We start from the raw sequence: 12092 nt of genomic DNA, 5'->3' as shown, positions 1-12092 counted from the left end.
GTCCTGTCCTTCAACTTTGCACCTAATTCCCTAAACTCTCTTTGCTGGATCCCCTCCTCCTTCCTACCCACATCATTGGTCCCTACATGGGCCACGACATCTGGCTGCTCACCCTCCCTCCTGAGAATACTGAAAACGTGATCCGAGATATCACAGACCCTGGCACCAGGGAGGCAACAGGCCATCTGGAATTCTCGATCTCTCCCACAGAACCTCTTATCTGTCCCCCTAACTATCGAATCCCCTATCATTACCGCTCTCCTCTTTTCCCTCCCTCCTTTCAGAGCTGAGGGTCCAGTCTCAGTGCCAGAGACGCGACCACTACAACTTGTCCCTGGTAGGTCGTCCCCACCAACAGTATCCAAAATGTATACTTATTATTGATGGGAACGGCCACAGGGGTGCTCTGCTCATTCTGTGTTTCCCCTTCCCTCTCCTGACAGTCACCCAGCTACCTGCCTCCTGACTTTTAGGGGTGACAGTCTCCCTGAAACTCCTGTCTATTTCTGCCTCTGCCTCACGAATGATCCAAAGTTCATCCAGCAACAGCTCCAGTTTCAGTTCCCTGACTCGGTTTGTCTTAATGTTGTTTCATTATTCAAGAAAAGAACCAGGGATAATCCTGGAAACTGTAGACCAGCACGTCTCACGTCAGTGGTCGAGCAGTTACTGGAGAGAGTTCTTAGGGATAAGATTTATGAGGATTTGGAAAGCTATGGCCTAACTAAGGAGAGTCAGCATGGTTTTGTGTTGGGGAAGTCATGTCTTACTAACTTGATTTTGTTTTTTGTCGAGGTGATGAGGGTTATGGGTGAAGGTAAAGCAGTGGATGTTGTCTACATGGAAGACACGTAAGGTAGTTGACAAAGTCCCTTATGGGTGGCTCATCCAGGAGTTAAGCTGCATGGGATCCACGGTAAATTGGCCATTTGGATTCAGAACTGGCTTGCCCATTGAAAACAGAGTATAGCGTTTGAAAGAATTTGCAGTATTCCAGACGGAGGTTTGTGATTAGCGGTAGTGGTTTGAATGAACTTGCAGTATTCCAGACAGTGGTTTGTGATTAGTGGCATTCTGCAGGAATCTGTACGGGAACCTTGGCCGTTTCCGATGTATATAAATGACCAGGATGAAAACATAGATGGGTGGGTGTGGATAGCATAGATCTGGCAAAGAATACAGGGGATATAGATTAGTTGCAGTTATGGATGGAGAAATGCTGATGGAGTTTAACCTGGCCAAATATGAAGTGTTGCACGTTGGTAGGTCAAATGTAAAGAGACAGTAAATTGTTAAGGACAAGACCCTGAACGGTTTTGTTGAGCTTTGAGGGATATTGAGGTCCAAGTTCATAGCTCCTGAAAGTGGCTACACAACCTGATAGGGTGGTTAAGAAGGCATGCGGCATCCTTGCCTGTATTAGTTGAGGCACTGAGTTCAAAAGTCAGGAAGTTATGTTGCAGCTGTATAAAACTCTAGTTAGGCCACATCTGGAGTATTTCATACAGTTCTAGTTGCCCCATTATAGGAAGGATGTCAAGGCCTTGGAGAAGTTTACCAGGATGCTACTTGAATGAGAGGGCACGTGCTATAATGAGAGGTTGGGCAAACTTGGGTTGCTTTCTCTGAAGCAGTGGAGACTGAGGGGAGATCTGATAGAGGTTCGTAACATTTTGGGAAGCATAGATAGAGAAGATGGCAGTATCTTTCTCCCACTGGGTTGAAATGTCTCATACCAGAGGGCATGCATTTAAGGTGAGAGGGGGGTAATTTTAAAGGAGATATGAGGGGCATTTTTTTTTAAACACAGCCTAGTGTGTGAATGGAATGCACTGCCACGGGTATTGGTAGAGGTAAATACATTAGGGACATTTAAGAGACATTTAGATAAGCACATGAATCTGAGGAACACTGAAGGATATGAACAGAAGCAATTAGTTTAGGTGGTCACTTAATTAGGTTTGGCACAACATTGTGGGCTGTAGAGCCTGTTCCTGATCTATAGTACTGTGCAAAAATCTTAGGCACATGTAAAAAAATTCTGTAAAGCAAAGATACTTTCAAAAGTAATGAAATGAAAGTTTCTAAATATAAAAAAATTACTGTAAAGAACAGTAAACAGTAAAATAAAAACTAAATCAAATCAGTATTTGGCATGGCCACACTTCGCTTTTAAAACTGCATGAATTCTCTTAGGCACACCGTCGCACAGTTTTATAAGAAAATCAGCTGATAGGTTGTGACAGGTTCTTCAAGCATCTTGGGGAATTTGACACAGTTCTTCCACAGACACTGGACGTCTTGTTTGCTTCTGTCTTTCCAGGTAATCCCAGACAACCTCTATGATGCTGAGATCAGGCCTCTGTGGAGGCTGTAGCATCTGAAACCATATAAAAAATCTAAGGTACCTCAGACATTTACACAATACTGCGTGTTTTCTGTTCTATTTTCTTAGGAGTATTAAGTAGAACTTAGTATTATGCAATCCCCTGGTGAAGATTCCATTTCTGAGCATTCTGATGGAAAGGATGGGATATCATTAATGAAGCAGCTGAGCGTTTGATGTTGTATTGAGGACTCCTGTGGTGCTGTTCAGAAGCTTGAAAGATTGACCTCCGATAACCAGAAGCATTCTTCTTTCTGTGGATTATGACTTCAGCTATTACCGCTTTCCCCTTCACACTCAATGACTTCAATTTTACCAGAGCTCCTGCATACTGCAGTTGACATAATGCTGTCCAGACATCAAAAGACATTCTCACTTCACCTCTGGGCTTCAGTTCTTTGCAATTTGTTTCAAAAATTGATGAATGAGACCTGGAGTTGGGAATAGTATGGGGGTGGGGGTGTAAAGGTGCTGATAGAACTCAAACTGGGCAGAAATATTGTGCTATTGAGCTATTGTGCTGTTTGAAAAAAACTGTTAACACCATCTTCCATCAGGTTACTGATGGTCAAGCGGTGATTAGCTAGATAGGATTTACCTATCTTTATAAACAGGGCAAACATAGAAAGGCAACATTTATTGCATCCTAGAGCATCCCAGTAATTTTTCAACTTGGTCCTCATCAGCAACAGTATATTTTCTTCAAAATTTTCATCTTTCTGATTGGTTTAACAGCATATGCTTTGAAGTTCTTCTAAAGAGCCCTTTCCCCAGACAGTGACTTTCGCCAAACAACATAGTGCACTTTTTTTTTCATTTAAGCCCCATGATTCTCATAAAATGAAATTCTCTCCAAAACCAATTTCCCTCCCTACTTTTCTCACCCACCATACTAAACCATTGATTAAGCTTCTGGTCATTTCATGTGTTTCATTTATGGATTATCATTCACAATTTTTTTAAAAATTTAGTTGGATATCTTTGCATATTAAACATTTTCTTGAAATGTTTGTTATTATTAATGACCTAACAGTGGAGGATGTCTTATTGAGTATTTTCTCATCCACTTTTGATGGAATTGAATAAATTCACCAGTGTTGCTGATTTTCAGACAATACAATTTTACCCTTGAACATAAAGTGCTCTGATTACTTTTGAATGTCATCAGCAAAGTACACCCAAGGGAAGATAATAACTAGTGACAAACTAATTCTGTAAAATAAGCTTGACAAGAGCGGAATAACCATAGAACCATAGAACACTACAGCACAGAAAACAGGCCAATCAGCCCTTCTAGTCTGTGCCAAAACATTATTGCGCTAGTCCCATTGACCTGCATCCAGTCCATAACCCTCCAGACCTCTCCCAATTTCTTGAGTGAGCCCGCATTTACCACGTCAGATGGCAGCTCGTTCCACACTCCCACCCCTCTGAGTGAAGAAGTTCCCCCTAATGTTCCCCCGAAACCTTTCCCCTTTCACCCTAAAGCCATGTCCTCTTGTTCTCTTTTTCTTTGTTTCTAAAAAGTTGCCTCACCAACTGAAATATCATCTTAAAAACTTACCTTCAGCCTTAAAATCAGAAAAATCATGGATAGCACATATATAATATCATATTATATGATCAACTATTTATCTCCTGCAGTTTTAGATCAATCAACCATTTTCTGAACTATAAACAAACTCACATTATGATTTATTGCTCAACAGAAAGTACTCACATGTTGTTGGGAACAGCATCAATTTTTGTTACCCAACCATAAACAAAAGAAAAATATTAACTCTTTCATCTGTTACAATACCACTAAAACATGGTAAATTGCTAATTTATGTTATACCAAGTGGTTTTACTTGTCTTAATTACTCTTTTTCACTTGGATCTGTCAGCATAACTTGAACAAATAGCTTGAAGAAGAAATATGTACTTACCTTCAATTCTTGAGAAACATTTTCATATCTAAAAAGCACCTTATAAGGAGGAGGAAAGGGTCCAGAGAGATTCAGCCTTGTGATCATTTGGTTAAGATTTTCAAGGTCATGCAGCAGAAGTCCAGTGCATTTATCATCACAAGCTGGTGAAAGATAACTTCAACATTAATACAAAGCTATTTGGACAACAATAAATAAAAACAAATTTTGGAGAATTGTGATACAAACATGTCTGTGTTTTACCACAAGACATAAAAGAAAAATACCCGAAATTCCAGAAGAATAAGATGTATTGGATTTACAGGAGTGAATTGGCCATTTGGATTCAGAATTGACTTGCCCAAAGAAGACAAAGTCTAGTGGTCAATGGGATTTCTGGTTGAAGGTCTGTGACTATTAGTGTTCCACAGGGTTCTATACTGGGACCTCTGTTGTTTATGATATAAATAGACAATAGACAATAGGTGCAGGAGTAGGCCATTCAGCCCTTCGGGCCAGCACCGCCATTCACTGTGATCATGGCTGATCATCCACTATCAGTATCCAGTTCCTGCCTTATCCCCATAACCTTTGATTCCACTATCTTTAAGAGCTCTATCCATCTCTTTCTTGAAAGCATCCAGAGACTTGGCCTCCACAGCCTTCTGGGGCGGAGCATTCCACATATCCACCACTCTCTGGGTGAAAAAGTTTTTCCTCAACTCTGTTCTAAATGGTCTACCCCTAATTCTTAAACTGTGGCCTCTGGTTCTGGACTCACCCATCAGCGGGAACATGCTTCCTGCCTGCAGCGTGTCCAATCCCTCAATAATCTTATATGTTTCAATAAGATCCCCTCTCAGCCTTCTAAATTCCACAATATACAAGCCCAGTCACGCCAATCTTTCGACATATGACAGTCCCGCCATCCCGGGAATTAACCTTGTGAACCTACGCTGCACTCCCTCAATAACAAGAATGTCCTTCCACAAATTTGGAGACCAAAACTGCACACAGTACTCCATGTGTGGTCTCACCTGGGCCCTGTACAGCTGCAGAAGGACCTCTTTGCTCTTATACTCAATTCCCCTTGTTATGAAGGCCGGCATGTCATTAACTTTTTTCACTGCCTGCTGTACTTGCATGCTTGCTTTCAGTGACTGATGTACAAGAACACCTAGATCTCGTTGTGCTTCCCCTTTTCCTAACTTGACTCCATTTAGATAATAATCTGCCTTCCCGTCCTTACCACCAAAGTGGATAACCTCACATTTATCCACATTAAACTGCACCTGCCATGCATCTGCCCACTCACCCAGCCTGTCCAAGTCACCCTGCATTCTCATAACATCCTCCTCACATTTCACGCTGCCTCCCAGCTTTGTGTCATCGGCAAATTTCCTAATGTTACTTTTAATTCCCTCATCTAAATCATTAATATATATTGTAAACAGCTGCGGTCCGAGCACTGAACCCTACGGTACCCCACTGGCCACCGCCTGCCATTCTGAAAGGGACCCGTTAATTGCTACTCTTTGTTTTCTGTCAGCCAGCCAATTTTCAATCCATGTCAGTACTCTGCCCCCAATACCATGTGCCCTAATTTTGCCCACTAATATCCCATGTAGGATTTTATCACAGGTGGATAGGGTAGTTAAGAAAGTTTTAGGGGTGTTAGCTTTCATAAGTTGAGGGATAGAGTTTAAGAGTCGCGATGTAATGATGCAGCTCTATAAAACTCTGGTTAGGCCACACTTGGAGTACTATGTCCAGTTCTGGTCACCTCACTATCGGAAGGATGTGAAAGCATTGGAAAGGGTGCAGAGGAGATTTACCAGGATGCTGCCTGGTTTAGAGAGTATGCATTATGATCAGAGATTAAGGGAGCTAGGGCTTTACTCTTTGGAGAGAAGGAGGATGAGAGGAGACATGATAGAGATGTACAAGATAATAAGAGGAATAGATAAGAGTGGATAGCCAGCGCCTCTTCCCCAGGGCACCACTGCTTAATACAAGAGGACATGGCTTTAAGGTAAGGGGTGGGAAGTTCAAGGGGGATATTAGAGGAAGGATTTTTACTCAGAGAGTGGTTCGTGCGTGGAATGCACTGCCTGAGTCAGTGGAGGAGGTAGATACACTAGTGAAGTTTAAGAGAATACTAGGCAGGTATATGGAGGAATCTAAGGTGGGGGCTTATATGGGAGGCAGGGTTTGAGGGTCGGCACAACATTGTGGGCCGAAGGGCTTGTACTGTGCTGTACTATTCTATGTTCTATACAACTCATCCTTACCCTGAAACATACCCCAGTGGTCCAAGAATGTAAATAACATGGTCGGTGGTAAGTTTGCAGATGCTACAAAATTATTGTGGATATGGTGGTGTTGTGGATAATGTCAAAGACTGGCAAAGCATACATATAGGTCAGCTGCAGATGGAGTTTAACCCAGCCAAATGTAAGATGTTGCACTCTGAGCAATTGAACATAAAGAGACACTTAATTACTAATTTAGTACATCATTTAGTTGTAGACCTGTTCCTGTGCCATGTTTTATGCTCTCCAAATCGACAATGAAAATGGAAACAAAAAACAAAATAAACTGGAAACTTTCTTTCAAACTTGAACAAGGCCTTTAAATCTTGCTGTCATTTGGAGAATTTGTATTACAACACTATTGATGGCAAGTCCCTAAAAAGTATTGATATGCAGAGGGATCTTGGGGTCCAGGTTCACAGCTCCCTGAAAGTGGCTGCACAGGTTGATAAGGTGGTAAGTCGGTATATGACATGCTTGTCTTTGTTAGTCAAGGAATTGAGCTCAAAAGTCAAGAAGTTATGTTGCAGCTTTTACAATCCTGAATCAGACCACATTTGGAGTGTTGTATCCAGTTCTAGTTGTCCCATTAAAAGAAAGATGTCAAAGCTTTGGAGAGGGTCAAGAAGCTGCCTAGATTAGAGAGCATGTGCTATAGGGAGAGGTTGGACAAACAGGGGTTGTTTTCTCTGGAATGACAGAGTCTGAGGGAAGATCTGACAGAAGTTTATGAAGATTATGAAAGGCATAGATGGAGTTAACAGACAGTATCGTTTTCCCACGGTTCAAATATCTAATAACAGAGGCCATGCATTTAAGGTGAGAGGGAGTAAGTAAAAAGAAGATGTGCAGAGCAATGTTTTAAATACAGAGAGTGGTAGGTAATGTGTTGCCTCAGGTGGTGGGTGGGGACAAACACGATAGCACATTCAAGAGTCTCTTGGGCACATGAATGTGCAGGAAATGAAAGGACGTGGACATTGTGTAGGCAGAAGGGAGTAGTGTAATTGGGCATTTGATTTCCAATTTTGTTAGTCTGACACAACATTGTGGATGTTCCTGTGCTGAAATGTTCTATGTTCTACGTTCTGCAAATCTGAAATGAAAGCAGAAACTTTAAAATATATATACAGGTATCTTTCTTTCCATTTTGAACAAGGTCCTTAAGTTTTGTTGTTGTTTGGGGAACTTATTTCAGCACTTTGAAGATTAAATGCTAAGTCCCTGACCTTCAAATTTCTTCTTGGGAAATGACTTCACTGTTAAACAATAACCATTGGTTTCCAAGATTTCTGATCTCATTTCCCCTTCTAAGCCTATATAACTCCAAACTCTCCCTCAACCAACAAAACTCCTCGAGTTCCTATATCTTCTTCCTAAGATCTTCAAACAAGTTTGTCAAAGTAGGCACAATGGTTTAGTTGTCTATGCATTTTAGAACTTATTTATTTCCTCATCATTACTTGTCCAATCTTTTTACTTACAATGTCAATAGTTCTATATTCAACAGTTTCCGTATCTTAACTTGTTATTTTCTCCACCTCATTTCCCTACAGGCAGTCTGCTTCATGAATTGATCCATTCACACCTTCCTCCACCTGAATAAGTTGTTCTCACATTGACTCCCTTTCCTTCTTGCTAGAGAAGTTTTAACGGGAACCAATATGGATTCTTACTATGCCTGCCTCTTAATCTGTGAAACACTCTTTGCTCTAGTCCTAAACGTTGCTATCTGCTACGATGGCATAACAGGCATACTTACAATGTGGCACAAATCAAATGTTGTTTTAAAAAGGTTGATTGGTTATCTGATTTATTTTCTGTGGGAACACAAGATCCTTTTCTGGTTGGCGCTCAGTGGCTAGTGGTGTTCCGCAGGGGTCGGTGTTGGGACCACTTCTTTTTATGCTGAATATCAATAATTTAGATGATGGAAATAGGTGGCTTTGTTGCCAAGTTTGCGGCTGATACAAAGATTGGTGGAGGAGCAGGTAGTGTTGAGGAAACGGGTAGGCTGCGGAAGGACTTGGACAGATTAGGAGGATGGGCAAGAGAGTGGCAGATGAAATAAAATGTTGGAAAATGCATGGTCATGCACTTTGGTAGTAGAAAGAAATGTACAGACTATTTTCTAAACAGGGAGAAAATCCAAAAACCTGAGACGCAAAGGGACTTGGCAGTCCTTGTGCAGAACACCCTGTAGGTTAACTTGCATGTTGTGTCAGTGGTGAGGAAGGCAAATGCCATTCATTTCAAGAGGTCTGAATAGGTCAAGGATATGATGCTGAGGCTTTATAAGGCACTGGTGAGGCCTCACCTTGAGTACTGTGAACAGTTTTGGGCCCCTCATCTTAGAAAAGATCTGCTGGCATTGGAGAGGGTCCGGAGGGGGTTCACAAGGATGATTCCAGGGATGAAAGTGTTATCACACGAGGAATGTTTGATGGCTCTGGGTCTGTACTCGCTGGAATTCAGAAAGATGAAGGGGGATCTTACTGAAACCTTTCAAATGTTGAAAGGCCTAAACAGAGTAGATGTGGAAAGAATGTTTCCCATGGTGGGAGAGTCTAGGATAAGAGGGCACAGCCTCAGAATAGAGGGGCGTCCATTCAAAAGAGAGATGTCGAGAAATTTCTTTTAGTTAGAGAGTGGTAAATTTGTGGGGTTTTTTTTAACACAGGCAGCTGTGGAGGCCAGGTCATTAGGTGTACTTAAGGCAGAGCTTGATAGGTTCTTGATTGGACATAGCATCAAAGGTTATAGGGAGAAGGCCAGGAAGTGGGGCTAAGGAGGGGGGGAAAGGTTTCAGCCATGATTGAATGATAGAGCAGACTTGATGGCCTAATTCTGCCCCTATGCCTTATGGTCTTATTTTGGATATCAAATAATAGTGTTGCCACTGTTTACTTGGCAATGAAATACAGGCATATTCAGGATTAATAAGTGCATTTGGGTGTACATACATCTTATGCTTTCCAGATCCATGCAACATAACAACATGATGCTTCATTATAATCCATTAAAACACAATTTTCCATTATTTATATACTGATTTATGTGCAATGTCAGTACTGGAAAAAATATATGGAAAGTCATTAAAGCCAAATGAAAATATTTTCATTAAAAATTAAACTAGAGATGACAGACATATTAATTATAAAAATAAAATTTTTAGTACCACTTAGCAGTATAAAATTTAAACTTTACCTAACTTTATACCAACTAATTGTACTTTGTGCTTTAATCTCACCCTTATTTTCTTGATTTTAGTAACAATCAGTAAATGTGCAATTTCATGGTCTGCATGATGAAAGTTCTTTAAAGATCCGAGCGCACCCTACTGTCAAAAAATATGTTGTTTCATTCTTTATCCACAGGCCAGCAAAGCAAGAGGCTGTAACTGATGGATCAGTGGACAATGGCTGGTGGCGTATCCCCAGTAACTGAAGGGAAGAAGGAGGACATGAACTTGGTGATTTGCTGAAACTGGCCAGGAAATGCTGCATTGAAATTATGGAGTGATGTGAAATGACCTAGTCCATATCATGTATCATCTGAGGGAAAGAAAATTCATTTTCAATTGTGCAATGCTTAGAAAAATACTGCTTTCAAATTCAATTTCCAGGCACATGGCTATTATTTTTCCTATTTTGTGCTTAGCACCAGATTTGGCCTCTTAACTTTAACTAACTCTCCAAAAGCATTAAATCGTATATATTTGGCCTCTATGATAACTTCTGAAAACGCATTAAGTAATATGTTAACTGTAAAAATCATCTTCTGTCCATTGTCCACTTCAGATATGTGTCATGTGATCTTCTGAATTATTTGTATCTGTTTGTCTGCTACCCCTAGTAACTTTCCCTCACCTCTAGCTCGCAGATAGTTATCCATTTTGTTGTGTGTCTCCTATCCTCACCTGCACATCTTCAGACCCTACGGTCTGAAAATATATACTCCTTCCACCCTTGGGATAACAGAATTTATTAATGAGTACTATTGTGGTTTGGAACGAGCAATATTTCAAACCAATATTTCAAAATGTGCCTATACTTTAAAAGTATACTATCAAATGTCTCTGATACAACCAACCTACAAGTAATTGCGGATTTGTTTCTACAGTTAGGACTTTCCAAATGACCCCAACATTTGTTAGTGTAAAATATTAAAAAAACTTTAAACCTCCTGCTAAAGCACTTCACATCAAACATTTCATAATAAATTAAAAGCAATAATTTCAGAGACAGCACCATTCAAAAGAAATAATTCATGCATATATTCCAAGATGTTGTAACCTCTCTCCAACCTTAAATCATTTTTTAGCAATTTAGTTGAAGTCTCTTCCAACCAGTGATCAGGAGATGTTGCGAGTGTCCAAACCCACAATCACAGTGAGAAGCAATGCTCATCCCATTTATAAATTAGCCACTGTGGCAAGAATATCACATTTTCAGTCCAGTTCCTCATAAAAGGAAGGCGCAAGGGCAGAAAATATATTTTTTATATTTGCAGGGTAGAATGTATTTTAATAATTTAATAATGTAACAAGATTTGTAAACACAAACCTATGAGGGCTATGCGGTAGGGAAATTCTAGGCAGTTTCTAGAGTAGGTTACATGGTCAGCACAATATTGTAGGCCGAAGGGCCTGTAATGTGCTGTAGATTTCTATGTTTCTATCATTCTAAAGCCCTGTACCATCACCAATTTAATTATAAAGATAGAGACTGTTGCTCATTAGGAACAAGCTACTGAAATGTAGGTCAGACAGTTCAAGGTTTATGAAGTGTTCCTTGTGTTTTACAACGTAGAGTTCATCACTACATCATGGTTGCCTTCCAATTACTCCAGGGTTAAAAACTTGTCAAAATATTTGACTTCCTTGCTCTGTTAGCCTATTGTAGTAATGCAACATAATTATCCAGGGGAAGTTAACATTTCCTGGAATACTCATGAACTTCTGCTTCACATCTGTCACAGTCAGTGAAGAGAATGGATCCACGTGCAGAAACAAATACTAACCATATTAACAAAAATAACGATAGACTGGAAATTCTTTCAGAAATGTCTTTGAATTGATACTTTTGCCCATTAATTAAGTAGTGGCATTAATGCAATAAGGAAAGTAAGTCTTTTTTAAAGGGAAAGTGTCATTCACAACACTTTCCATAAATTCAAGGAAAATTTACTGCAAAAGGACATAATACAAACTGATACATTAAAAGCCGCTTAATTTTCCATCTTACGGTTTTAATGCGGTGTGGCCATGAAGCTTCATGGCTGGTTTAATTTTCTGTTTCAATAGTAACATTTGTTTAAGCATCAGCCTTTCAGCCAGATTGAAAAACAATAAAGAAATCATGAATTAAGAGAAACTTTTTTTTTGTTCACAATGCCTTTGATTAACCTGACATCATAGATTTTACAAAGATTAAGTCTCAGTTCCTTGAAGAACAGTGATGGCAAGGTGTAAGGTGAAATATATCG

At 40.1% G+C, this 12092-nt stretch overlaps 1 protein-coding gene across 3 annotated transcripts in view; it reads right to left on the bottom strand.

The window, feature by feature from the left end:
- lama2 (laminin, alpha 2) overlaps positions 1 to 12092 on the bottom strand; it is a 398231-nt gene that overhangs the window by 98347 nt on the left and 287792 nt on the right. For all 3 annotated transcript variants that reach the window (XM_063034544.1, XM_063034525.1, XM_063034534.1), the window contains exon 33: positions 4315 to 4457. In XM_063034544.1, coding sequence (XP_062890614.1) covers positions 4315 to 4457 — 143 coding nt within the window. The remainder of the gene's footprint in view (positions 1 to 4314; positions 4458 to 12092) is intronic.

The sequence above is a fragment of the Mobula hypostoma genome, chromosome 2 (assembly GCF_963921235.1).
Source record: "Mobula hypostoma chromosome 2, sMobHyp1.1, whole genome shotgun sequence".
In the NCBI taxonomy this organism is placed as follows: domain Eukaryota; kingdom Metazoa; phylum Chordata; class Chondrichthyes; order Myliobatiformes; family Myliobatidae; genus Mobula; species Mobula hypostoma.
The sequence above is the reverse complement of the archived record's forward strand: the minus strand, read 5'-3'. Positions and strand labels throughout refer to the sequence as shown.